This window comes from Saccopteryx bilineata, chromosome 2 (genome assembly GCF_036850765.1).
Source record: "Saccopteryx bilineata isolate mSacBil1 chromosome 2, mSacBil1_pri_phased_curated, whole genome shotgun sequence".
Taxonomy (NCBI): domain Eukaryota; kingdom Metazoa; phylum Chordata; class Mammalia; order Chiroptera; family Emballonuridae; genus Saccopteryx; species Saccopteryx bilineata.
The window spans coordinates 338,155,647-338,183,459 of record NC_089491.1 but is presented as its reverse complement, the minus strand read 5'-3'; the positions used below and the strand labels follow the sequence as shown (position 1 = coordinate 338,183,459).

At 44.7% G+C, this 27,813-nt stretch overlaps 1 protein-coding gene across 1 annotated transcript; it reads right to left on the bottom strand.

The window, feature by feature from the left end:
• Positions 1 to 122: 122 nt before the first annotated feature.
• Positions 123 to 27,171, bottom strand: BPGM (bisphosphoglycerate mutase). Its single transcript, XM_066255270.1, has 3 exons — positions 27,052 to 27,171; positions 14,274 to 14,935; positions 123 to 1,041 (listed from the first exon to the last, which is right to left on the bottom strand). Exons 2-3 carry the CDS (start codon positions 14,872 to 14,874, stop codon positions 863 to 865), a joined length of 780 nt encoding a protein of 259 aa, XP_066111367.1. The 5' UTR covers positions 14,875 to 14,935; positions 27,052 to 27,171; the 3' UTR covers positions 123 to 862.
• Between the last annotated feature and the right edge of the window lie 642 nt (positions 27,172 to 27,813).

Genomic DNA, 27,813 nt, shown 5'->3' with positions numbered 1-27,813 from the left:
GAGAATTAGGAGTGTCCATGTGTTGAAAAAGAGGTGTAACTCTTTGAATAGTACAGGAACATATGAGCAGAAGACCCAGTTCAGAGGCCTTTATCGAATATTTAGGAATCACACAGAAATACTTGGGGGGATACATCCTTTTCGGTCACAGAACTTTATTTGTAAATCAATTTTAAGTATCCAAGGATTAAGGGTCAAAAAACAATAACAAACAGAGAACACAAACAGCTACAGTTGTCTATGTGCTGCTAATTCTAGTTGCCAAAGAAGGATGCCACCAGATGCCAAACAAAGGGGTCTCTGGACCAGAGACGAGGCAAAGGGCCTTGTGGCTTGTTGCTGGCTGTCTTGTGGGAACCCATCTGGGTTTTCCTGTTTAATGGGCCTCTCATATTACCTATCAAAACATCTCTTTTCCTAGAGGAAAAGATTAGTAATAAATACTTATGTATAGTGTACTATTGAATATCTTTTCCTATCATCCCAGAAAGTCTTAGCTAATATAAACGTGAACTACCTGTTGGAGTACATAGTACCTGTACTGATGCCTCGGTGATTACTGAATGGTCAATACCTCTCCCATCTCAAGAACTTACGACATGGACTAAGCCCCACTGGTTACTAGTTTAGTGACTAATTTAAACAGGGCTAAGCAAGAGAGCTAACCCATAAGGCTTATGACATAAGCACTCAGGCACCGTCATGCCTTCATCTGGGCCAACCTAAGTTACCTAGTTACCCCATTTTATCCCACAGCTCTGGAAATATCAGGAAAAGAGAGAGAGGGTGAGGTCAGCACCTAGCAACACACTGCATGCCACTCATTGGGTACCTAATTCCTAGCCAGCGCTTGGGAAAGACTTTATTTGTCGGCTTTCTTCACTTTTCCTTGATCATCTACTTTCTTAATGGCTGCTTGGATAGCCTCTTGGTCACCCAGAAACTGGTGAGGCCCAACAGCACGCAGGTTCTCATCCAGTTCCAGGAGAATGGGGACGCCAGTAGGAAGAGTGATGTTGATAATGTCTTCATCTGAGATACCTGTAGGGCAAGAGAAGAAGGAACAAGGCATTAACAATGACCCCAGGACCAAGTTTTGTCTAGCTTTTTTGTTTGTTTTGTTTGTTTTTTGTATTTTTCTGAAGTTAGAAGTGGGTAGGCAGTTAGACTCCCATGAGCGCCCAACCGGGATCCACCTGGCATGCCCACCAGGGGGCGATGCTCTGCCCATCTGGGGCGTTGCTCTGTTGTAGCCAGAGCCATTCTACCACCTGAGGCAGAGGCCATGTAACTGTCCTCAGCACCCTGGCCAACTTTGCTCCAATGGAGCCTCAGCTGCAGGAAGGGAAGAGAGAGATAGAGAGGAAGGAGGGGGGAAGGGTGGAGAAGCGGATGGACGCTTCTCCTGTGTGCCCTGGCCGGGAATCGAACCCGGGACTTCCACATGCCGGGCCGATGCTCCACCACTGAGCCAGCCAGCCAGCCAGGGCCTGTCGAGCTGTTTAACTGCACATCAGCTGAGTCCCAGATGAACTACCTGTCTGGAACCGTCTTGTGAGGAATTCTAACTATAGTTCCTGGAAGCCAAGAACTACCTAGAAGTTTAAAAACAAATTAAATTAAAATTAAACCTGAGAAGGAAAATAACATCACATCAAATCTTTGGACAGTAAAGACCTTCTGGGACAACCTGCTTCTGGCTGGTTCGCATCTAAACCCTCAAAGTATGAAAATTAATCTCTCCATGAACACATCTGGATAGCTGATTTTTTTCATATGGTATCTGGAAAAATCTGAAAGGGAACAGGAAGGTTTTCTGATTTTTCTCCCCCCTTTTGTAGGTTGTCCTGAGGCTGGCTAAACTTCACCTCTACATCTAGTTCAGTAGATTATTAGAATGTGGTGGGCTTCCAACCCTGGGGGAACCTGGAATGCCCGAGGCCGACTGCAATCGGGGGGACGCTTCCTTAGCTGACCAGGAAGCCCACTGAGGGGGGATCAGGAGAGGACTGTGAGGCGGGCCCTGTAACCCAGCCTCATTCTCCTGCTGTTCCTAACTGTACAACTGTGGGCAGAGGAAGGGATAGTAATGGACAAATTACCTTCAATTCTTTTTTAAATAAGCTAAATTACAGGTAGTTCAACTTCGACTGGAAGAGATGGAGTTGGACTAAGATTATCGTAGCAGCAGTGGTAGTGATCATATTTCTGTTATGATGACTACTTGTAACAACAACCAGCTAGCATGTACTGGGTATGTTCAACAGGGCAGGTCCTCTGGCACTTCAGACGACTAACTCATTTAATCATTGCTGTAATCTTCACAGGTTAGAAGCTATTATTTTTCCATGTCACAGTGCCGGCACAGAGAGGTTAAGCAGACAATGGAGGACCACACAGACACTAAGGAGCAGAGCCTTGTTCAAACCCAGATGTCTGTTTCTACTGTACAAAGTAACACCTTCCAGTTCTTCTGAGTTCAAAATGGGCAAAGAGAAGGGAGGAGAAAAGAGACAAGAGTTAAGCAAATTTCAAGGTAACTGAAACTATTCAAATGATCTATTTTAAACACACACCCTTGTTACATAGACTTCTATATTCTAACCAACTGTTTCTGTTCTATTCCTGGAAAGGAACGAGGTGGAGCAAGTTCTGAGGAGGAGTTCTGAGGGTTGGTCTTTACTTTGGAAGTGATGATAGCAGAAAAAGTTATTAGCAGTTAGTTCTCAGTGTACTTTATGCTTGTAATTAACCAATGGTCATAACTATAGCATCAGTCAAAAGTCACAGAATTGTAGCCCTGGACCCCTATCGCTGGGATAGTTCTTTATCAGATTTTCATTTCTAGGTCAAGAAGAGCTACCTGAGAACTCTCATGCACAAACTGTACAAACTCAAATAGCTATGATGCAATGGACAATACAGTGACTATCTCCTCTTCTGCCTCTCCCCCTCAATATACTGATTCCATGACTTTAATTAAGTAACTTCTCTGGGTCTCCATTCCCTCTGTCAAGTTAAAAAAAATGAACACACACATACATACACACACACTCTCGACCATCACAAAGGGTATGGGGTAGAAGGAATGGACTTAGAAGAGAATATGAAAGAGTAGAGTACAGAAAGTGTTTCTTCTTTCCCTACTGGGACCTCTCTTCTTGGCAGACTTAAAAGGTAGGCTTTAAAACACCACTTCGCCCCGCCAAGCCCCTGTCCCCATACCACAAGCCTACAGAAGACTACCATCCCAGACTAAAGCTGCCAAGAACAGATCGGTGCCGACCGGACGGCCAGCTACTCAGCAGGGTGGAATCTAAGAGCCTGCTGGTTCGACCAGGGCAGATCTGCCTGCTGGTGGCCCTACAGGGGCTGCACCCAGCCCTTGAAAACAGCAGCAGCAGCATTCACACGTGGCTTAGAGCCAGGTGACCACTGAGGCTTGGAACCCAGTTGTTCTCAGCCCAAATCCAGGGGAAGCTCTGATGGTCCCTGGGCTTCACGCACTCGGCAGCCAGTAACTGAGGGCCTATTATATGCACAGTACTCTGGGGAAGGACACTTGTGACCTTGGCCAGGATTTTACTGCCATTGAATTGTTTCTTCATTTATAAGAAGAGGGAGGGATAGTCTCTTCTAGCACCCAAGTTCCTCCATTTTATTCTGAATGGTTTAGAAAAGCAAAGGTACTTTTGAGGCCTGAGATACAGGGGACAGTGACTACTGTTTACACTCATCTGTTACACAAGGACCACGTTTTATCTGTCCCCAGAGTCTCTGCTCATTGAACTAAAGATGGATTTTAAAGATTGCTTCAATTAATCTAAATTTTCACTGCCCCCAAAAAAATTTGGTAGGAGAGAACCATTTAGTGAAAAAGACCATGTGTTTGAGTAATGTTTTCCAGAAGAAGCAGAAATCATTAGTGTATGTGTCTATCAGCATCTCCAACTCAGTGCTTATCGATTGTGGGCCTTTACAACCAACAATTAACCTCTACAAACATTTCTAGACCTAGGATATTACTTTAAAATGATTAAGCTTCTACTTTTATTCAACATTGTACTGGAGGTTCAAGCCAGGACACCTAGTAAAGAAAATGAAATAAAAGCCATACAGATTGAGAAGAAAGAAGTAAACTTTTTAGACATCACTGACAATGCAATATGGAGTTATGGTTAGCCATGACAGTTATGTCAAGTACTATGTCAAGACCAAGGTAATGGAAACACCCAGAACACCCCAACCACAAGTCTGGACACTTGGATAAGGACTCCCTCTGGACACCAATATGAATGGACCACCACCCATTCACAAGGCCCCTACCACCTAACACTCAAGCTTGGCTGTACCAAGGGTCATACTCAGAGCCCTGCCAGGCTTCCACTCCATCAGACCAGTGCCTCCACTGTAGCCACCTGGCCTGACACCAACGCCAGCCTTCCCACCCGCAGACGCCACCAGTGACCCAGGACTTCCTGCTAGACACTCACTAGGCTCACTTCCATTGCTCACGTCCCCCCTCGCTGTGTGGAACGTGCCTGTGACTCTATTGGCTTATTGGGGAGGTCTTTCCTAATAAACCCGGCATCCCGGAGAGACACAAATGTGTGTAAGTAACACCTTTTGGTGATGTCACTGGACATCAGCACCCAGTGTTCTCACGTTCTCAAGGCTAGTAACGGATGTGAACACATTTGTCTGATCCCCTCAGAATAACTAACACCATGCGATCATGATGAGGTTTAGAGGTCGCAGTCTGTGACCTCAGAGAAGAGTTCTCCTTTACCCCGGGGCTTCAGATCTAACCAGATCTAGCAGGTCCTCTCTTTAATGGCTCCCCTCTCAACCTCAGACCTGTGGCTTAGAGGCGTAGGATCAAATCAAAGAACCAACTATACAAAGGCCACAAGAACTGTAAGTTTCCACCTATAAAGAAAGGGAGAACGCAACAAAAATAGGACCATCTCCAATAAAAAGAAGTTGACATTCTGCTTTAATGACCATTCAAGCCATTCACACGGCAGATTAATTATGTACAAATATTTTCAATACTTAGACTGGTTAATAATCAGCCAATGAGACTTAAATTTTAAATAGCACGTTAGGAAAAACCACAGTGAAGCCATTCCTCATTGCTCAATTTTGGCATAAGGCACATTCTTTGTCCTAAGAAAGTTAAGCAAGCAGAACTCCTCAGGCTAGAATAATGCATCTGCTGGATTAAACCAAACTGAATCAATACTGTATTATGTAATACCATGTTACAAGCTCATTAACTGGAACTGCTTAGGAAAGTTGAAACCAGTGACCAAGTTCACGTCTTCCGTCTGATAACTGGCACAGATATTTTTTATACAACATCCAAGAATGTTCTGAAGGGAAACATCACAGAGCTCTTGTCCTGCATCAACCCTCCCATCCCTCTCCATCGGCACCCACCCCCTTATGTACCCACAACTGTTGCCTTTAATTCTTGAATCTTCGTGCAGGAGCTTCTAGGAGTTGATTGCAATCAGTTTAAATGACTGGAAGAGCTCAAGTGGAGAAATAAGAAAAATGTGGTGGTAAGTCCAAGGGGTAACAATGCAAGGCCAAAGGAGGGTCAGTTCAAACTTCATTTTCTGCACACAAGACTGACTTCACACCCAGCCTAGTGTATCCCAAGGTTCTCTTTACCATGCCACAGTCGCAGAGCTCCAGGGAAAAGCTACCTGGTCTCATCTCTCCAGGCAGAGGAGAACAGAAGCTCCATATCCACGCATGCTGCAAATAGCTTTTCCAGTCTACCTGAATCATTACCAGCTAGAAACAGCGGTCACTGGGACTTGGACATGAGCTGCAAAGTATAGAATGGTGACAATAATTCCAGTGCCATGTGGACTTTTCCTGGATGTGGACTTTTCCTGGACTCCTGCTCCCTGTGACAGCTCCTAACAGACTGAACTGTGGTTGGGTTGCATTTTTCAGGGATTTGACATGGTGATGAGGCCAACTTGGACTTGGTGAACATGTTAAGGACACTACTCTTTCATGGATTCTTGCTGTATTGGCCAAGAGTTTGCTTAAAGGCTTTTAATCACTGTAAAAAAAAATAAAAGGCTGGATAAAGAAGACGGGGCACATATACACCATGGTATACTAGTCAGCTAGAAGAAATGATGACATCGGATCACTTACAGCAGATTAGTGGAATCTTGATAACATTATGCGGAGCGAAATAAGCGAATCAGAAAAAAACAAGAACTGCAGGATTCCATACATTGGTGGGACATAAAAGTGAGACTAAGAGACATGGACAGGAGTGTGGTGGTTACGAGGGGGTAGGGGGAGGGAAGGAGGGAGGGGGGGAGGGAGGGGTACAAGAAAACTGGATAGAGGGTGATGGAGGACGATCTCTCTTTGGGCGATGGGTATGCAACAGAACTAAATGACAAAATAACCTGGAAATGTTTTCTTTGAATATATGTACCCTGATTTATTGATGTCACCCCATTTAAATAAAAATTTATTTAATAAAAAAAAATGAATTGAGATCAGCACACTCGAATTAGGTAAGAACAAGTGTTTTTGTGGATGCAAGAAAAATTTTGTTCCCCAGTATTATATATCATTAAGTTTTCACAGTTCCCTTATAGTTAATAATGAACTATTACACATGAAATATAAAATGTTTGTGATCTTAGAGGGCTGTATGTCCCCAAACATATATCATAAGCCCTAAAACAACATTGTAACTTTAGTTTTCAATAGTTACACAGTCTATAAAGAAGTTAAGAGAAAAAGAGGCAAAAAAAGAGAAGTTTTTTATATTTGCCCAGACTACTACTCAGGTATACAGGTACATGGTATAATGATTTAGTATTTGTATATGCTATAAAATTTTTGCCATACTAAGCATAGCCTTTACTCTTGAACAATATTTTTCCTGGGTATAGATTTCTAGGTTGACAGTGTATTTTCTTTCAACACTTTAAAGATGATATTCTAGTCTCTTTTGTTGTCAATAGTTTCTGATGAGAAGTCAACTATTAAATACCATCTAACAATATTTAAAAGATATTTTAATGTATTGATTTTGAAATGAAGCAGAACTTATTCTAAAACAAAGAGACTTTCAGCAGAACTTACTTTTTCTAAAAGATTCCCTACCCCTGGCCTTGACTAGTATAACAGGCTGTGGCCTTAGGCTAGTTCTACAAGGTTGCAGATGTTCCCAGAATGTTTTTCCCTGAATTAATCATTCCCCTGATAAACACTGTAAATGAGCTTGTTTCACTGCTTTGTTTTACTGCTAGGCTTCCCCTCCTCCCCATTCCCTAGTAAGAGTGTGATTTTTTTTTTTCTTTAAAAGCTAACTTCAAACTGTGTTCAGGGCCGCATGATTTGACTGATTTAGGTCTCCATGTGGTCACAGGCTTTGAATAAAAGACTCCTTTAAATTTGAAAAAAAAAAAAAAAAGACTGACTTCAGAAAGTCAAGTACCTATCAGCCACGTCCCCCAAGTCACTGTCACAGAACAGGAACCACCAACTGCTATATTAAGATCACTGCATATACACTATCCCACTCTCACTCTGAAGTCTGTGGCTGGTGGCTGTGCAAATGCTCGCTTCTCCAACCAGGAGTGTCAGCTCCTTGTTTCATCCATCCCTGTATCACCCATGACCTTGAAATAGTGCCTTACCCATAGCAAGGGTTTAGTAAATGTTTGCTCAACTGTAAGGTCTGCTGTAATGTGTTGGCTGCTAGATCTAGCTAATGTTTAGCTATATCATCCACTATCACAACTGTATGTATTATATGTCCATTTTTTACACATAAATAAAGACGATAAGGAATAAAACAGGAGCTAAAAACTCTAATGCATAAAGCCTATACATGAAAGCCCTCCGCAGCCTTTTCAAAGGAAGAATATTAGCTGAGTTTTAGAAAGAGATCAAAATGGAGACATAAGCCTCTCAAAAGTAAGGACTCTGTGTGTCCCCTTCTAGGGGCTGCACCCTTAAGTAAGAATAGCACCTGATTTGACAGACCTTCCGCACATAGCTGGGCTGAGGGAGTCTGAACTCTGGGCTTTCAACTTATAGCTAGTCTTTTACGAGTGAAGCCTTTATTAAAGATTGTGTTCTCTTTGTCACCTTACCAAGAGAAAAAGAGCGAATTGAAAAAGTTGGACAAAAGGCTGTTTTGTATTTAGTGCTAATATAGTGAACAAGTCGTATCAAATTCTCTTCTAACGTATTTTCTTTGGTTTGCTCCAAAGCACTTGCTCAAGATCTCTGAATATCAGGAAATAGGAGAAAAGACGTCGAGGGAGACAGATTTGTTACAGGACGAGAGGAAAGCCGACTTCTAAAATGCATGTTTCAGAGGGGATTAGAAAAAGAAGAAAACAGTTTTGACCAAATCATTCAAGTAGGAGGTCCCACCCACGCACTTCCCCTTTCCAACCAAGTAAAAGTCACAATTCAAACCCCACAGATGGGCATTTGTGATTAAGAGTTCTGTATTCTTCTACTGCCAAAATAAGAGTTAACAAAAGACACTGTGAATTTTATAGATGACCCAACTATTTTTTCATTACAAGTCTTTAAGATTTGAATGCCGTATATGTACAACTCACAGCATGGCTCGGGAACAACTGATAATGAGTTATTTGAATATGTTAACATGACAGGATAACAGCCTCTAATTTAGAACAAGGCAGAGAGAAGAACCCATTCTACATTTAATTGTATATACAAATAGCCTACAACATTTAAAAATAAAGATTTCTATAAATCAATTATAATAAGAGAAAGCTTAACTATACCACCAGGCTGGTGTTTGTTTTCCAGAAGAGAGGCCTGAATTTGCTGCGTCTGAAAATATCACACTAAAATGCCAGAGGTGACTGCGTCTGTCCCGGTCCCCGCAGCGAGGTCCCGCTGACCTTTCCTCCCTAATGCTCTAATTTCATCCAACCGCTTCTTCTGCCTTGTTATGTGCACAGCTGCATGCAATCCTTCAGGGATCAAGTCTGGCTTTCATGAGTCTCTTGCGTGCCACCCTTATTCCAAAACTGGAGACTGCCCGGCCCTGTGCTTGAACCCAGACTAAACAATCCGCTTCCGCTGGCCAGACGCAGACGGCGTCCAACGCGGCAGTTCAGGACCTGGCCTTGCCTTCCATGTGGGCCAGCAGGAAACAAACAGGAAGTGACTATGCCAACCGCAGAGAAAGAAACACACGCCTGTCTGGAACGCTACAGAACAGCATGCTTTTAGATACGAAGCCCAGGGTTGGGGGGCGTTCCCAAGGTGCTGCTTTGTGACAAGGGTGTCTGAACTAGCAAGTGGTGGGCCCTGCTTCAACCTAACCTTCTCAATACAGCACAGGTGACCGTGCTGCCAAAAAAATCAGGAAAGTAGTTGCTTAAGTAGGAATTTTCTTTTGATATAATGTTTCACATCTGCTTTGAGTGTTCTTTCTTCCAAAAGGATTAAGAACCATTACCAAGTGAAAAGTAAAGCATCCCAAATTTAGACATAATTTAGGAGCAGAGATATGATCTAAATAAGTAATTTCACAGGGTGGAGGCCACTGGATCAGGCAGGAAGCCTATCTGAGGCACTGACATTTGGTCCTTGTGTTGGTGAGTCTTGTCCAAGAGTATCACCTGGCTCTGAATCAGCAACAGAGGACCTCTCGCTGTGTTATCCTGCTCTGACTCCAGAAGGTCCCTGTGACCTCCTCCTAGATTAAGTGTTTATGAAAAGGCAAACACACACACACACACACACAAGACCCAATGAAGACTAAAACTTAGAACATGGTGGCAAGTGAAAAGAAATAGCTTGAGGGCAGAAAAACTTTCACTAAAGGAGCTCACGGCCTCTAAGGATCAAGTCTCCTGGTCTAGCAGCTTGGACATCACTTCTTATGAAGAAGGAAGGACCATGAAAGGTAATTCCTGATACTGACCATGTAAATTATACCTCAGTTTTAAAAGACTTGTCTTTACATCCAGTAAAGTGACCACTGCTCTAAATTGGTACCTTGCCTTCTGTTTCATGAAATAATCAACTAGATTAGTCTGTCTGAAGGACCGAATGAAAGTTGCTGCGGGCATCCGCCTGCACCTTTGGAAACTTGCCCGGAGGGCAGCCACCATGATGCTTTCTCAAACCTCCAGGGGCCGTTGGTGCTGACGATTTAGCATCTAAGCCATGGCCAGTGAGCATGTTATATTTAGATTAGATTTTAAAAGGGCTGAAATCTCACTAAATTAACAGGAACGGCCTGAGGGAAATAACATATACATTTCTTCTGATCCTGAGAAAGTCACTTATGTTTAATTCTCACAGCTGTGACAGAATGGTTGGATCTTCTTCTTCGATATCCAGTACAAGAGAAATTCTATTAGTGGGGAAATGGCATTTAGAGGACTCCCAAAGTAAAAGATAACGAATTTATACAGTGATCCTAAAATGGACTTTAGTCTTTTTCATGCACATGAAACAATTTCTTCCATGTTAGGCGTGGGAGTAAATCACTATATAGGGGACCATAGCAACAGCCAAGAACTCCATGAATCTTAACCATGGCACCACCAGGGGGCACTAGAGGCCAAAAAGGAGCGAAGTTGTTCTACCCAGGATGAGTGAGCCAGTATTACAAGCCACCCCTCTGTCTGTCTCCCTATGGACAAATCTCAGTCCTCAGTGCATTCTATTTGTTTCCCCAGCCGTGGGCTTGTGCCTAATGGCATATTCTGGCTTTTCTGAGAATTTCCCCCCCTGAATGTCTCTCATTCCCCCTGGTCACCAACCCTACCATTTCCATTCCTTGTCTTCCTCACGTACACCTTCCTTCTTCCCTGCGGACAGCTAGCTGCCTGCCCTACACCTCTTTCTACTTCCACATACTTCCTACTCAACACTCTACATAAATTTACCTCTGCCAGCAAGAACACCCGTATTTTAAATCAATTACTTCCGAAACAAAACATGTTTTATAAAGCCTGTTTATAACAAGAAGGATAAGAATTATAAGTTTGCTTCAAATTAATTCATCTCTGAAATGTAATTTAGTTGCATATCTCCAACTTAAAAAAAAAAGAGAGAGAAAATTCAGAAGAAAGGTTAAATGAAACCTGAGGACTAAAGCCTGCTAATTCCTCAGCGATCCCTGTAAATCCATTTCTGCCCCCATGGTCAAAGCTGTGTCTTAATTTTTTCTTGTTCTATGTGCCCCATGCATGCATTTCTACTTTTATACATTTGCCCTAAACTACTGTTTTCTATGCCAATGTCAACTCCTTTAATCTTTCAGTCCCATTGATTCAATTATTTTTGCAGCTTTAATGAGATAATTCACATACCATTCAATTCACCCACTTAATGTGCACAATTCATTCATTTTTTAGTATATTCAGAGTTGGGTAACCATCACCACAATCAATTTCAGAACATTTCCGCTACCCTAACAAGAGGGGCAGTCCCTTCATTCCATGACCTCATTCACCTCCACCCAGACCTCAGAAATAATCTACTTCCTACCTCTGTAGGTTTGCCTCTACCCAACATTTCATATATACAGGATTCTACAATGTGTTCCTTTGTGATTTGCTTCTTCCATTGTTACAACCCCAAGGTTCATCCATGTTGTAGCATATATCAGTACTTCCTTCTTTTTTGTCGCTGAATAATATTCCATTGTATGGATATACTACCTTTAATTCATCCAAGTACCAACTGATGAGCATTTTGGTTGCTTCCACATTTTGACTACTGTGAATAATACTGCTATGGAGGTTTGTGTAAAAGTTCTTGTGTGGCTATATGTTTTCACTACTCTTCAATATCGTTCTGGGTTGCACTGTATCTACCCTACTCCCAAAAAAGATATGTTTGAGTCCTAACCTTCAGTACCTCAGAAAGTGACCTTATTTTAAAATAGGATCTTTAAAAAGAAGTAACCAAGTTAAAATAAAGTCGTTGGGGTAGGCACCAGTCCAGTATTACTACCGCTCTTATAAGAAGGGGAAGTTTGGACAAGAAACAGAGCTACTCCAGGGAGAATGCCAAATGAAGACAGAGGGTTGCAGTGACGGATCCACAAACCCAGGGACCAAAGATTTCCAGCAAACACCGGAAGCTACAAGAGGCAAGAAAGGATTCTCTCCTAAAGCCACTAGCAAGAGCATGACCCTGCCAACACCTTTATTTAGGACTTTTAGCCCCCCAAACTGTGAGAAAATATCTGTTATTTTAAGTCACCCAGTTGTTGGTATTCGGTTACAGGAGCTGCAGGAAACCAACAGATATATACCTAGGAGCAGAACTGCTGGAGCAGATGGTAACTCGATATTTAACCTATCAAGGAACTGCCAGGTTGTTTTCCAAAGCAGCTCTACCATTTGATTGTTTCTCAGTAAATTAATGGTTTCAAAACCTCTCTCGAATATAGAAAGTAAACTTTTCTATGTGTAACCTGGCCTTCCACAGGTAATTCTCCCTCCATCCCTCCCATGGTGACAGTCTTCCTTACCACCATTTGTTACACCATTCCATTTCCTTCAAAGAAGAACAGTAACAAGTAGTTAAATAATCGACGCACTAACAGGAGGGGGCACTAGAATAAGCTATGGCTGGGGCTACAGAATAACCTTAAAGAAATGTAAACCTGAAGATAGGAGCGTTAATGGTACTAGATGGCAGGAGATTGCCCTCAGAGCGAGAATTTCCCAGCTGAGACAGGGAAGCCACGATCGTTCTGTGGGAGATGATAGCATTGTCTTCAGGGAAGGGTGTCTGGCCACAAAGGGAGCTAGGTTCCATCTCTGAAAACAAGAAATTGGTGCGTGAGAAAGGCTACATCTTCTGGGAGAAACTTTAAAATTCTGAGTTTCAGTCTGTTGTCCTAAGAGGAGCCTCAGTTCTTCCTCAAACAATGAAGTACTACAGTCCAAAACTGAAGTTATTTGTCACTTAATCAAATATCTGACTGTTCGGAACAAGGAAGAATAGAATCCTTTATGCGGTTGGGTAAATAAGATATATACACACAAAGACACGAACAGATTGAGTGCCATGACTAGCCAATAACAGTTTTAATAGGCAATAAAAGTCTGCAGATCTTAGATTTCCGCACAACTAATGGACACAGGTATATGAGTAATGATTTGGTGGTTGGCCACATTATAAAAATTAGGGGTAAAAGAAATACATGCTAAAAAGTTTACAGTAACTCTCATAAAGGTCACTTTATTTTGTTACCAATAACTTACTTTCGCTTACTTCAACGCAAGGTTAGCCAGTCCATTTTTCACAGCCCCACACAGAACAGTAAAGAGAATGGGAAAGAAATGTTAGAGAAATGTGTTCTAGCATCAGTAAATTATCTGCTGGTGGTGAGGACAGATAGGAGAACACCAGGCAGAACAGATCACTGGGACAAAGGGGGACAAGAAATGCTCTGAAAATGTCACAGTGCAATCAATGATGCCCCAAACTGGTGAGCCCAAGTCCCCAAAAGAGTTCATTCAGTTCATGTTCCTTAAGACACAGGTAACAATACAGTCCATTTGATGATACATTAAAATATATCAAGTAGCACTGCAGCTACTGATTATCTCCAACAGGCCCTCTTTTCATTTTTCTCCCCAACCTCCAACTTTCTCCCAAAGACAAAGCCTGGTCTGGAAAGAGGTGGAACAGAAGAACTGTTCTAGAAGAAACCTACGACTGAAATCACAGCAGCAATTGTTTCTAGATCATTTCACTTACCTCCAAAGACTCTAATAGGTAAGTTTACTTTGAGTAACATGGCTGCAGAAATTTCTTCCCTTCCCAGCTTTCATCTTACTACAACAAAGCTACAGAGCCCTTTCGTTCAGGGTTCTCAACAAGGAGAACCCCAATTAGCAGTCTTAACAATCACCCGCAAACTTAGAAATGCAAATCCTTGGGCTGGAACCCCAGGCCCCCGGGTTCAGGAACTCCTAGGGCAAGGCCAGCAACCTGCGGTAGACTGAGCTCCCCATCAGGTGATTCTGACACTTGCTAAAGTCTGACAACCACTGCTCCAGATAATATAAATGGAAAAGGCAGAGAATGTTTTATTTATAAAACAAAATCATTCTTCAAAGATTGGAGTGACAAGAGAACAGAGAAGGGAAGTCGATTACGGAAACTGTCCACCATTAACTCAGTAACCATGTCCTTTCTACATTATGACCCAACCATAACATGAGCACCCTCTAAAAGTAGCAGCAGAGAGGTGGTACCTTCCAGATGTTTCAGGAGTGCCCTGCTGCTATTCCCATGAGCAGAGATCAGAATGGTTTTGCCGCTTAACACTTCCGGAGCAATCCTTTCGTTCCAAAAGGGCAGGAGTCTCTCCAGAACATCCTTCAAACTTTCAGACCGCGGCAGTCGATCCAGAGGTACGTCGCACACTTTATACCTCCGGTCATTGTAGATTTCGTGGTAGTAAGGGTGAGACTCCTCGATGGGTGGGGGGGTCACATTGTAGCTTCTTCTCCAGAGCCTCACCTGCTCTTCACCGTGATTCAAAGCCATTTTCTCCCGATTGAGACCAATCAAGGCCCCGTAGTGACGTTCATTCAGACGCCAGGAGCTTTCCACAGGAACCCACTCCTGCCCCAGCTCCTCCAGGATCAGCCAGGCTGTGTGGATGGACCGATTGAGGACGGACGTGAACACGAGGTCAAACTCAAAGTTGAGCGCTTTGAGTTGCTTCCCACAGTTCCGTGCTTCCTCCAGCCCATCGCTGTTAAGTTTCTGGTCTACCCAGCTACAAAAACGGTTCTCTTTGTTCCAAGCACCCTCTCCATGTCTTAACATAATCAGTTTGTACTTGGACATACTGATCACTGAGCTTCCCTCACGCCTTCAGATGGGCCAATGCTCAGTGACAGAAACACATCTGTAAAGAGAAGAAACAAAATGCGTAAGTTACAGTCTTCATTCAGCTGACTACCTGGCAAAGGAGCACCATGTCACACCTGCCAGCTTCTAAGATAAACTAGGGTGATTCCTTTGAACAGTTTTGATCTCAGACATCCGGCAATTTGTGCACTATGGCTCATGCAGCAGTAGTCCACAAATAATTAATTACAGGGAACCTGGCTGACTTAAGTTTTCTGATGACCAGATAGTATGTTGATTATGTGATGTAGAAGAATCACAACACTTCATTCTAAAAGCATGCCACATTTCCGCCAGATCAAAGGCAGTTCATTTCAGGACGGGAGGACTGAACAGAATGGGCTGTGGATATCTACAAAGACGACTAGCTGATGACTTCAAGAGGCTGACACTACGCGGAAGGCATCCTTCTCGCTTTGTTTCTCCTCTGGTGGAAAAAGAATATTTACTGGTCTCGCCTTATCATAAAAGTTATCAAACACATTAATTCAATGAACCACAGCATTTATCTGGTATGTAAATCACCGACTGGTGGCGACTAACTCTTCTACACCACACACAAAAAGATCTAAGGCTCAACGTTCAAACACCACTAAGAGTTCACTGCAGCTCACCTAAATCATCGCTTACCTGCCTCAAGACAAGGCTTCTGGCCAGAATAAATCCAGATGCAAAACAAGCTATCAAATGCAAGGAGCTGAGAAGTGCTGTCTGGAGAAACAGATTAACAGGAGCTGGTCTGTAGGAGCAAGAGGAAGCCCGTGATAAGGGGCCCGTCTCCTCCTCCCAACCCTTCAGCGATGCTGCACACACTGGCCACAGCTCAGCGGGAGAGGAATCTAGCAATGTGCAACCAGCCCCCAAAACGTGTTCTGAACTTGCTGAGTTAAGCTGCTGACCTAGAGATCCGCTGAGCCCATGCTGTCCCCGGGGAAATTGGGGGCCTAGCTGCACCGGCCTGCATTCACTCACCTTCACTGACAAACGCTGCTTGGATTACGGGCCCAGGGCGCCCACCTCCACCCTGGCGTGGGCCACGCTGGGGAGCAAAGATTAGCAAACTGGGGCCTGGGCTGCTGCTGCCCTTCTTGGCAACTTCTGCTGACGAGATTTTCTGTTCCCCGTAATCTGTGATTCAGCCACAGTTATAGAACCATCAGGGACAAAGTTCACTGGACCTAGATCTAGTTGCTTCCTTTCTTTACTGATTCCTAGAGATTCTGAAGGTGGGGAAAGGCTTTAAAATAAGGCACCGGTGGGAGGCATGGCCTGTGAACTCACGTGTCCCAGCGGCCAGGCAGTGTGAGAAGAGCAGTCATGCCGGGCTCCCGGGGGGCGGGGGGGGACATGCTGAGCTGCAGGGAACACGTGTGCTTCGCTGACGGATGCCACTCAGGCGTTAACCCAGGAGATGGGACTGCTGACGCCGAAGACTGGCGAGAATGCCAGACCTAGAGTCAGGCCACAGTGACCCTATGGATTCCATTTTGTTTTTAGCATATATGTCTTTAAAAAATAAAAACAAGCCCTGGCTGGTTAGCTCATTGGCAGAGCATTGGCCAGGCATGTGGAAGTCCTGGGTTCAATTCCCGATCAGGGCACACAGAAGAAGTGCCCATCTGCTTCTCCATCCTTCCCCCTCTCCTTTCTCTCCATCTCTCCCTTCTCCTCCTGCAGCAAGGCTCTATTGAAGCAAAGTTGGCCCAAGCGCTGAGGATGGCTCCATGGCCTCTGCCTCAGGCGCTAGACTGGCTCCAGTTGCAACAGAGCAATGCCCCAGAGGAGCCGAGCATCACCCCCTGGTGGGCATGCCAGGTGGATCCCCATCGGGCACATGTGGGAGTCTGTCTCTCTGCCTCCCTGCTTCTCACTTCAGAAAAATAATAAATAAATAAATAAATAAATGCAAAAAACGATTGCGTCAGCTCCTAAAAATTTACATACAAAAATAAAAGGAGTAGCTACTACTGAGCTGTAGCCCATTTCCCTGTGAGATTGAAGACCTGGGGGTCCTAGATCTTCCTATTGTTAAAAACACTTGAAATGTGCATTTTTATGTGATATCAGATATAAATGCTACTGACTCATCTGAATACATCGCAAAAGTGTGAACTGAACAAAACCAGTCTGCAGGCTAGACTGGATCTACCAGTGTTCGACCTGTGGCTTAAAGGGAAGTGTCCTACTGGCCACAGATGAATGGAGAGGCCACTGCCCCCCAGGAGATGGCCAGACCCCAAGCTCCCAGTCCAAGCTTCCCTGTTACCATCCAACACACTTTTGTGACGGTCAGACCCTCTAGTCCCCACACATGCTGGGCTTCCCTGGGCCCGACCCTCCCTCACCAAACCCTCTGCCAGTGCCCTGCATGGTCCCGACTCTGTAATCAACCCCCAACTCAACTTTGGACTCTACTCTTCCTGAAATGCTTCCTCCGGCTCTGAGCTGTAACCAAGCTGAAAATGAACTGAATGCACACTCCCTCCCAGGGGTCTGCCGCTCTCTTTAGTGGGGGTGTTTGTGCCTCACATCCTGGGCAGGAACAGGGCCAGGTGATGGGTGGCCGGGGTCCTGCTCCCTCTCATGCTATTTCCCAACCAATTGTCTCCACCCCAATATCTTCCTTTTCTTTGGGGGACATGGGGGCTTTGATTCTGAAAGTCTTACTATATTCAGCTGTAGCTCTCCTACCCTCTTTCAATTGACTGAAAACTGAGCACCTCATTTAAAACTCTCAATCACTTCCTGTTGACTTTAGGAGTAAGTTCAAGATCCTTTTTTTTTTTTTTTTTTTGCGAGAGACAGAGAGAGGGACAGATAGGGATGAACAGACAGACAGGAAGAGAAAGAATTGAGAAGCACCAATTTTTCATTGTAGCACCTTAGTTGTTCATTGTTTGCTTTCTCATATGTGCCTTGATGGGGGGGCTAGGGGAATACAGCAGAGCGAGTGACCCCTTGCTCAAGCCAGTGACCTTGGGCTCAAGCCAGTGAACTTGGGCTTCAAGCCAATGACCCTGCACTCAAGCTGGTGAGCCCACGCTCAAGTTAGTGACCTTGGGATTTCAAACCTGGGTCCTCTGCATCCCAGGCCGACACTCTATCACTGCACCACGGCCTGGTCAGGCAAGTTCAAAATCCTTAATGTGACCCATATGGCTTTGGTTTTATTTCCTTGAGTGTGCCATGTTCTTTCTTGCCTCAGGATCCTTGCACATACTGTATCATACAGAGACCTGTCACCCAGCCCACCACTGCCTCCCCTCCACGTTCATTTCCGTCCCACACTGCTTTAGGTAACACCTTGTCATCATTTAGATCAGCTGTGTCCAGTCAAAATATAATGCAAGCTACACATGTTCTAAAGCCACAGTGAAAGTTAAACAGAAAGCAGTCAAGTTAACTTTAATAATATATTTTATTTAACCCTATCAGTTCAAAATATTACCACTCCAACATATGAATTTTTCATGAGGCCTTGGCCAGTTGGCTCAGTGGTAGAGCATTGGCCCGGCGTGTGGAAGTCCCAGGTTTGATTCCTGGTCAGGGCACACAGGAGAAGCGTCCATCTGCTTCTCCACCTCTTCCCCTTCTGTCTCTCTCGCTCTCTCTTCCCCTCCCGCATCCATGGCTCAGTTGGAGTAAGATGACCTCAGGCACTGGGGCTGGCTTCATGGCCTCACCTCAGGCGCTAAAATAGCTCGGTTGCTAAGCAACAGAACAGCGGCCCCAAATGGGCAGAGCACTGCCTGGTAAGGGGATTGCTGGGTGGATTTCAACTCAAACTCTAATGTGCATCAGAATCACCAGCAGAAGTGGGTAAGACAATTTCTGGGTACCCCACTTTCAGAGCCTTACTGAGTAGGTCTCAGGGGATGGCCTGAATTCTGCCCCCGCATGATGCTGATACTGCTGGCTGGAGGACCTCTGCTCTAGACAGACTTTTCACCCTTCCTTCCCACCCACTGGGAAGTGGAAGTGGCTTGCCTGGTATGCCCTTTTACAGCACCCTGCTTTACCACACTGGGTGCAGTTGGGATGGGTCACTTGTGACACATTGCTTGTCCGACGCCTGCATGCCCTGTTAGACTATAAGCTGCTTTCCAGCTGGCCTGCCTTACTGCTGTGTCCCCAGAACCTGACATACCACTTGACACATACCCCGGTACTTAGTAGGTGTGCCCACTGAGTCGAAGCTGGTTAGACAAAAATGGTTATATTGTGCCAATGAGGCTGAGGCTTGACAGTTTTAGTGGTAAGTGCCCAAGTAAAAACAGCCAGTTGGCAGGCCCGAGATGTTAGAAAGCTTTAACTCAGGAATCCTAGTGCACTTAATGGTCCAACCAGAGCCAAGAATAACCATCCATTATGTTTCTGTGCCCTTTACAGTCTCGTATGTTCATGAATGGCCATGTTCTCCCCAGAGGAAAGAGAGACTCCCATTAACTTGTTCAAAACCAGGCAGCATCTAAGGGGCACATTTAGGTCTAGGTCTCCCCACCCCCGCACCCCAATACCTGAGCTCTTCCTGCCTCACGATTCACGACTTTAGAGAGTCTTGGTCTGAGGATCTAGGCTCACTTGGCTTCATTTCACAGGATCATCTCCAGTCACGATTCGTCCTTCCCAAGCCAGGTGGCACTTTATAAAATGAACGCAAACTAGGTGACTGCAGAGGAGGGTTCAGCGCATGACTGGTCTGGAGAAAAACCTCAAGGTGCCAAGTTAAGTTGGGCAACAGTCGCCCCCACTAATAGATTTCATATTAACAATAGATATTCCTCCCCCTCAAGTAAAAAAAACAAACAACTGTCCTTTTTAAAAAAAAAAAAAAAAAAAAATCAAGTTTTATTTTTGGTAAGTCGTGCCACCCTGGAGTTGGTTCTTTTTTTTTTTTTTTTTTTTTTCCTTTCTGGAGTTGGTTCTTACCGTTCCTTATTTATCCCTCGGCAAGAGTTACCAACACTTGAATTAAGCACTAATTTTACTTGGTGATTGACTTCATACCAAAAAGGACCACACAGGTCAGTGAATCAGTAAATTCATCCACCAGGCTTCCTTCCTCTTTAAAGTATGGTATGGCTAAAAAAAAAAAAAAAAGTATTTTTATATGACGGTGTCTCACCTTCCTATCCCGTCTTCTTTGCTGGTTTTCCTTTCTTCTATGCTTTTTGGGTCGCCTGACACCTGACTTGTGCCTTGTCCACACTACTAAAATGCTCTCTCAAAAGACTGCAGTTTAGTTATTTCTTACTAAGTGGAGACTACCTCGTCTCAGGACCCACCGTCTGAAGCAGACTAGTTCCATCAGGAAAAAACCTCTTTAGGGTTCTCCTGCTGTGCTTCCCCCAGCTCTCCTATGGCTCTGTCCTGGTCTTTGGTCTCTGTATTTTCCCACCCACCAGCAACAGTACTATGACGAAAAGATACCATATGATGTCATAGCAGCTAACCCCACGAGCTTGGGACTGTTTGGATCCCCCACCACCATTCTATGTCAAAGGGATTGTGATTAGTCCCATTTTACAGATGCAGAAGCTTAGGGGGAGAGGTTAGCTCGCCCAGGGTGACAACGGTTGTGACTGGCAGAGCTGGAGTTAGGCTGCAGGCAGGCTGGACACCAAAGAATGGACTTATGCTTCGAAGCACTCTGCTCCCAAGCCTCTGGGCTCAGTTTTTGGAAACTCAACCTTCCTCATGATTACATCACATGGAAATGGATGATCTACAAATTGACCACTCCAAATACTGAAACACTCCATTCATTAGGGAGGTGAAAAATAGATTGTTTCTGAGTAAGGCTTCATGGATATGGCACCATTTAAGCAGGATTGGAAAAGATGTGTAAGATTTAGATTTATAGAACAAGGGAAAGGAATTCTAGCCTCAGGGAACAGTGGGTAGAGACAAGGAATAGATGCATATGGGAAATGGTGGCCCATTCAAACTGACTGGAGATCATTAGGGTGACTGTTAAGTCCTGGTTTGCCTACAGCAATCTTGCTTTAGGCCCTTTCCCTCCAACATAGTAATTACAGGACCCCTTTCATACGTGAATGTCCCATTTGGAAAATTATAAGATCACCTAAGTATAGGGTATAACAGGAAGTAGGAGGGCACTAGCCCAGAAAGATAAGACTGAATAGTGACTGAAGACAGGCCTGTGCCAAAGAATATAGGTTCTTCTATAAATCCTGGGACATCATTAAAGGTTTAATAATGTGTATTTTAGGAGAATCAGGCTATAATCTGCCATTATAACTGAAAGTAGCCATAGACAATACATAGTGAATAGCGTGCCGGGTGGATCCCGGTCGGGCGCATGCGGGAGTCTGTCTGACTGTCTCTCTCTGTTTACAGCTTCAGAAAAAAGGAAAAAAAAAATACATAGTGAATAAATGAGGCTATGTTCCAATAAAACTTTATGAACACTAAAATTAGAATTTCATATAACATTCATGCACATGACATACTGTTTTTGTTTTTTATTCAGTTAGAGGACAGGAGGCAGAGAGACAGATTCTCACATGTGTCCTTCCCAGGGTCCACCAGACAAGCCCACTAGAAGGTGATGCTCTGCCCATATGGGGTATTGCTCTGTTGCTCAGCTACTAAGCTCTTCTTAGTACCTAAGGCCAAAGCCATGTAACCATCTTAAGTGCCCAGGGCTAACTCACTCCAATCGAGCCATGGCTGTAGGAGCAGAAGAGAAAGTGATAGAAAGCAAGGGTAGGGTGGGGTGGGGTGGAGAAGCAGATGGGTGCTTCTCCTGTGTGCCCTGACCAGGAATCAAACCTGGGAAATCCACACGCCAGGCCAACGCTCTACCACTGAGCCAACCGGCCAGGGTATTATTCTTTGATTTATTTCAACTGTTAAAAAATGTAAAACCCATTCACTACTTGTGGGCGGTACAAAGGTAGGTAGTGGGCCAGATGGCTTTAATTTGCCAATACCCAGCCTAGCAGGGTACCACACTCTACTGATCATATCACTGCTGTGAAGCTTTAAGAACCGTCCCAGAAAAATCCCAATGTCACTAAATCACCTGATCTTACTCTCGGCCAGAACGGCAATGGAATCCCATTAGTAACTGTTTTTATTCCTCACAGAGTACAATACTGAGAACATTTAAATCAATCTGAGTAGTTTACTTTTGCTTAATTGAATTATTTAATAATAGGTTAAAGAGAAAACTATAAGGAAAAATTATTCATCTTGTTAACCAACTTCAAAAAGTCTGTCATTCTGACATGCTTTACTTCTATTAGACATCTTTACAATTGTCACAGTGCCTCACACTTCAAATGAATGTATATTTGCTCAAGAATATGTGCTATGCAATTGCCTTGGCAATAAAGAAACAAATGGGTGATTCAAGGGAAACACACTTTGCAAGTGAATTATATTTCCAAATACCCTTCACCACATACGTGTGTGTGTGTGTGTGTGTGTGTGTGTGTGTGTTTCATCTAAACTGGCTACAGAGCAAAATATACTGTTCACAAAAACTAGGGGATATCTTATCGCTTCATATTCATTTTGAAATATCCTCTAATTTTTGTGAGCAGTGTATATTCTTTCCATAAATGCTACCATAAAATTGAAGTTATGTTTCAAGATTAGCATCCTTTTGGCAGGGCAGGGATGGAGAGGGTAGGTAGGTAAGGGACTGGTGCACATGCAAAGCATTGCATTTACTGAGGTTACTTCGGCAACATCTCCAGAACCTCTAGGTAATTTCAACAAATGTAACAACAATCTTGCCGCTGCCTTGTACTCCTGCCCCTTGTTAAACTATATAATTTCACATACCTCCCCTGTCCCCACCATAACTGAGGCTTGTCCTGTCTTCCTAACTAATGCTCCTAGGACACTGACTCCTCCCTTCTTCCTGGGTTTGAAAAGTAATAATGTCTAATATTCTGGCATGACAACTCATGGACAGGTGGGGGAAATGACAGAATAATAAGACCATCCCGAAAACTTCGTTTTCCATTTTGTTTCCAATTTTTGGGTAAGAAATGTGATCAATGATATAATGTTGCAGTATTAGAAATATCAGCAATACAGAGCCACAGCTGCTTTGATCCAAAGCTATCCCTGAAATATTAACTATTCAAAGGCTACTACAGACCACTCAGTGTTTTCCCTGGTCCAAATCATCACTGCATAACTCAAACCCCATTGCATTAGGAACCTGACTCTGCAGAAGGTGGGCTGGCTATACAGGTTTGAGGACATAGGAAAAAACAGAGGTTAACCATGTTTCTAAGAAAGTAAAACGGGGAGCCCTGGCCGGTTGGCTCAGCGGTAGAGCGTCGGCCTAGCGTGCGGAGGAGGACCCGGGTTCGATTCCCGGCCAGGGCACATAGGAGAAGCGCCCATTTGCTTCTCCACCCCTCCGCCGTGCTTTCCTCTCTGTCTCTCTCTTCCCCTCCCGCAGCCAAGGCTCCATTGGAGCAAAGATGGCCCGGGCGCTGGGGATGGCTCTGTGGCCTCTGCCCCAGGCGCTAGAGTGGCTCTGGTCGCAACATGGCGACGCCCAGGATGGGCAGAGCATCGCCCCCTGGTGGGCAGAGCGTCGCCCCTGGTGGGCGTGCCGGGTGGATCCCGGTCGGGCGCATGCGGGAGTCTGTCTGACTCTCTCCCCGTTTCCAGCTTCAGAAAAATGAAAAAATGGAAAAAAAAAAAAAAAAAAAAAAGAAAGTAAAACGGGGCAGCTCTTAAGGGAAATGAAATCCGGGGCTCAGTTCCTCACAATCTTAACAAATATGCCTTCCCCCAAATCAAGCTCAATATTAAAAGTTCAAACATGACTCTACCTAAAAGTACCTAGTGTTCCACCATCTATGACTTTTCCTAAAGCTTCACGGTAACTTTTCCATTTGTATTTGCATTGTAAGAACACCTCTTTACCAGAAGCAAATGCCATCACTTATAGGAGTTTTCTAAGCACTAGCACCCTGTCATTCTCTTTACATCTACTACTGAGCACTTGTCACAAGGGGAACAGCCCATAGCAGGTAGACCCCTAGTTACAGGGAAGAGATATACACATGTAATGAGATGTGTTTGCCTGGCCACGTGGCTTGTTCCAGCCAGCCTGGCATCCCCGATGCGCACAGCACCCACTCACAACACCTCCTTCCTATCTCTAATTACTTATTTCCCCAGAGTAGTAGCTTTTGTCAACACAAACTGTTTCCACCAAATCCCTAAAGTCTGAAGTCAACACACCTGGATCTCGGTCCCAGCTTTGCTACTTACTGATAGTGTGAGCTTGACCAAGATAATGAAATTCTCTGGACTTCGGGTTCCGGAACCAAAAAGATGAAGGTAATGAAATTACTGTTCTCAAGGGGCTAATAGGAAGGCTCAATGGGATTATGGGGAAGTACTTTACCAAAATGTGAGCAACACCCTGGGTTAGATGGAGCAGACTTGAGCTAACACGTGGCTAGACCTCAGGCCCCTGAAGGTGATCCTACCTCGCTGATGGCATAAGAAAAAGCAAAAGGTGGGAAAATAAAGTAAAATGAGGGTGGGTAAAGAGAAAAAGTTACATCAGTTAGTGGAAGGAAGAATGAAATCAAATGTGTGTGTGTGTGTGTGTGTGTGTGTGTGTAGGGGTGGGGGATGGGGGTAATGTTGATGGTGAAATACAGTCCTAAGTATACCAAATACTAAGCAATATTCTACAATCTAAATGTTTTAATGAGGTGACAGACACTTAATTTACATTTTTTTTTATTATTTTTTTTTGTATTTTTCTGAAGCTGGAAACGGTGAGAGACAGTCAGACTCCCGCATGCGCCCGACCGGGATCCACCCGGCACGCCCACCAGGGGCGATGCTCTGCCCACCAGGGGGCGATGCTCTGCCCCTCAGGGGCGTCGCTCTGCCCCGACCAGAGCCACTCTAGCGCCTGGGGCAGAGGCCAAGGAGCCATCCCCAGCACCCGGGCCATCTTTGCTCCAATGGAGCCTTGGCTGCGGGAGGGGAAGAGAGAGACAGAGAGGAAGGAGGGGGGGAGGGGTGGAGAAGCAAATGGGCGCTTCTCCTATGTGCCCTGGCCGGGAATCGAACCCGGGTCCCCCGCACGCCAGGCCGACGCTCTACCGCTAAGCCAACCGGCCAGGGCTTAATTTACATTTTATAAAGTATGTTTTTTCCATATATGCAGCCAAGTTTCAGTGAAAGATTTTTGTGAAATAATTCTTTTAGTTCTACTTCTCCATATAAGCATTCTACCATACCATTCCAAAGCCTTTTAAGAGACCTATCAGTTCAAGCATCTGCGTGTCTTCTGTTCTCTGGGCACCAGACACACAAAGATGAAGGCATGGCTCAATTTAGATGTATCAGTCTTGACTTAAAATGTAAGGGGCAACTTAATTTCAACAAACAGAAAGAAGGAAGGAAGGAAGCAAAAGAGAAAGAGAGACCAAAAGATCTATCCAAACACTAACAGTGGTTGCTCCTGGATGATGGAATAAAGAAATGTCATTTTTTACTATAGCATTTTTATATACCCCCCGGTACAATGGCCAGTCTGTAAAATGACCAATTTTTTTTTTCCTATGACCCATTTGGTTTAAATACGGACCTAAAAGAACAAGTACTACCCTCGCAGCTGGTAAGTTTTATTTGCTAACAGATTGGTCTGGAATCTACTGCAATGAGATTTTGTTTATGTACTTGTGGTGGAAAATGTCTAATCATCTTTTTTAAAACAGACCTTCAACACAGGCGTGGACCTCAGAAATAATCTAAGCCAACATCCGCTTTTAGAAGATGCAAAAAACGAAGAGGCAGAGAGTTGAAATGATTTGTTTAAAGTTACACAAATAGCAACAGCTTCCAGATGAAAACCGAGGTGTCTTGACTTGCAACTCAGAGCTCCTTCCACTACACCGTTTGTTTGAATTATGCTCTCTAAACCCCACCACCGTTTGAAAAGTATCCAGTGGTGTGTAGGATGCTACAAGAAAAAACAGAGATGGATAAAACCTGATCCCTGGCCTCGGGGGAGTCAGTTTTAAAATAAAGACCCTTTGCCTGACCTGTGGTGGCGCAGTGGATAAAGCCTCGACCTGGAAATGCTGAGGTCGCTGGTTCGAAACCCTGGGCTTGCCTGGTCAAGGCACATATGGGAGTTGATGCTCCCAGCTCCTCCCCCCTGTCTCTCTCTCCTCTCTCCTCTCTCTCTCTCTCTCCTCTCTAAAATGAATAAATAAAAAATAAAATAAAATAAAGACCCTTTGACATGGGATCTGCTTTCATTATTAAAAGCCTTAGTAGGTCCTGGTGGAAGATAATATTTGATTTTGCTTTCCCCAATTCTGCATTCAGTTCGTTTACGTGCTGATACTACTCACAAACTATAAATCCTCCATCCCTGGGAAGGGAGATGGAACGGGTGTTATAATAGTTAGCTAACAACCAATGAGCCTTCAAAACTGCGCCGTGAACTTTACTTCCTGTGGGCATTTCGACTGTCTTCCTTTGGCAATGCAGCCCCCGTGCCTTTGAAATGGGGAGTACACTTACTTTTTAAAAATTATCAGTGAGTCTCAGAACCTGTGATTTGGCTCCCGATTTGAGCGCTCCATGAAACCACTGCAGATATTCACCTCCTTCTCCTTTCAGGGCATTCGGGGCTTTGTTTTGTTTTTTTCTTGTCTACTTAGACTTTGAGGGCCAGGTCTGCCATCGCCCTAAATATAGTGGCACGGCCAAGAAAAGACACCGAGCTCCCTGCCAGGAGCCCTACCACCGGAGGGGCTCCGCCGGACGTCCAGGAGGGCTGGTCATCCCTCCCTTCAGCTCCTATTTATTCCTGCCGCCAAGACGCCACCACCGAGGAAAGTCCTACCGGCAGCTGGCAGATCCGTTCCTGCCAGACAGGCTCCCTCTGAGACAGGGACAGCAGAGAGGGACCTGGGCATTCGTGAGCGGTGGCGCTGGAGGGGCGGGCGAGAGAGCGCCAGATTCAAAGACTGAATCCGGGGGAGGAAAGGCACGGGCCTCCCTGCACTCCAAAATAAAACACCTCAGCACTTAAAAATGAATAAGATCTCAACAGCAATAGTCTAAAACAAAACCACTCACCTGCAAAGAGGCCACCAGCTGCACCCGCTCCCCTGAACCGCAGAGCAGGCAGCGCCGCCTAGGACTCATTCCGATCGCCGGCATCAACGCTCTTTTCTAGCAACTGGAGCCAGAGGGGCAGGTCCTAGCGCTCGGCCTATTGGAGGGACGAAATGTCACTCACATACGGCCCCGCCTTAGTCCCAGGAACTGGCCGAGGTCTTTCCGTTTCCCAAATCTCTGGGGGACGAAAGTGAGGCTTTGATTGGCTCACTGCGGAGACGAGCACACTTCTGCACCAGTCAGAAGCTGGTTTCGACGCCGGCGGGCGGGCCTAGGCCTAGGAAAGTAGAAAAATGAAGCTGGGAAGCGTCGACCACCAGCAATAGGAAAACCTCTGGACGAGCTAACTCCTGATCTGCGCAGGTGCTAGAAAGCGTTTCGCTTCGTAAGGGATGTACTTGATGTTAGAAAAGTGCCGGCGGAATGATGGAAGTGATGCCTTTTTTTTTTCATTCGTGGGAGACTTCAACCCGGGATGAAGGTGGGCAGTGCTTTCCTCGTGGTTTTAAGTCTTAAATCGTGATGAAAACAAAAGCCTTTAAAGTGCCGGCCGAGTTTATGGGCAGTAGCTCCTCCGTGCTTTCCTTAGAAGTTTTATAGAGATTCCCCCCCAGCCCATTCCCTGGCACTGTTTTGGTCGGGAGAGAAAAGTGATAGAGGGAATGAATTACAGTTTAGAGAACAGATGAAAGGAGGGAGGAAGGAGTGGAAAGAAGACCA

Bases quoted from the DNA above. Each gene is read 5' to 3' on its own strand.
- BPGM (XM_066255270.1), bottom strand. From the start codon at position 14,874: ATGTCCAAGTACAAACTGATTATGTTAAGACATGGAGAGGGTGCTTGG. The intron at 1,042-14,273 runs GTACCACCTCTC...CTTGCCCTACAG, and splicing joins ACTCCTGAAACATCTGGAAG to GTATCTCAGATGAAGACATT.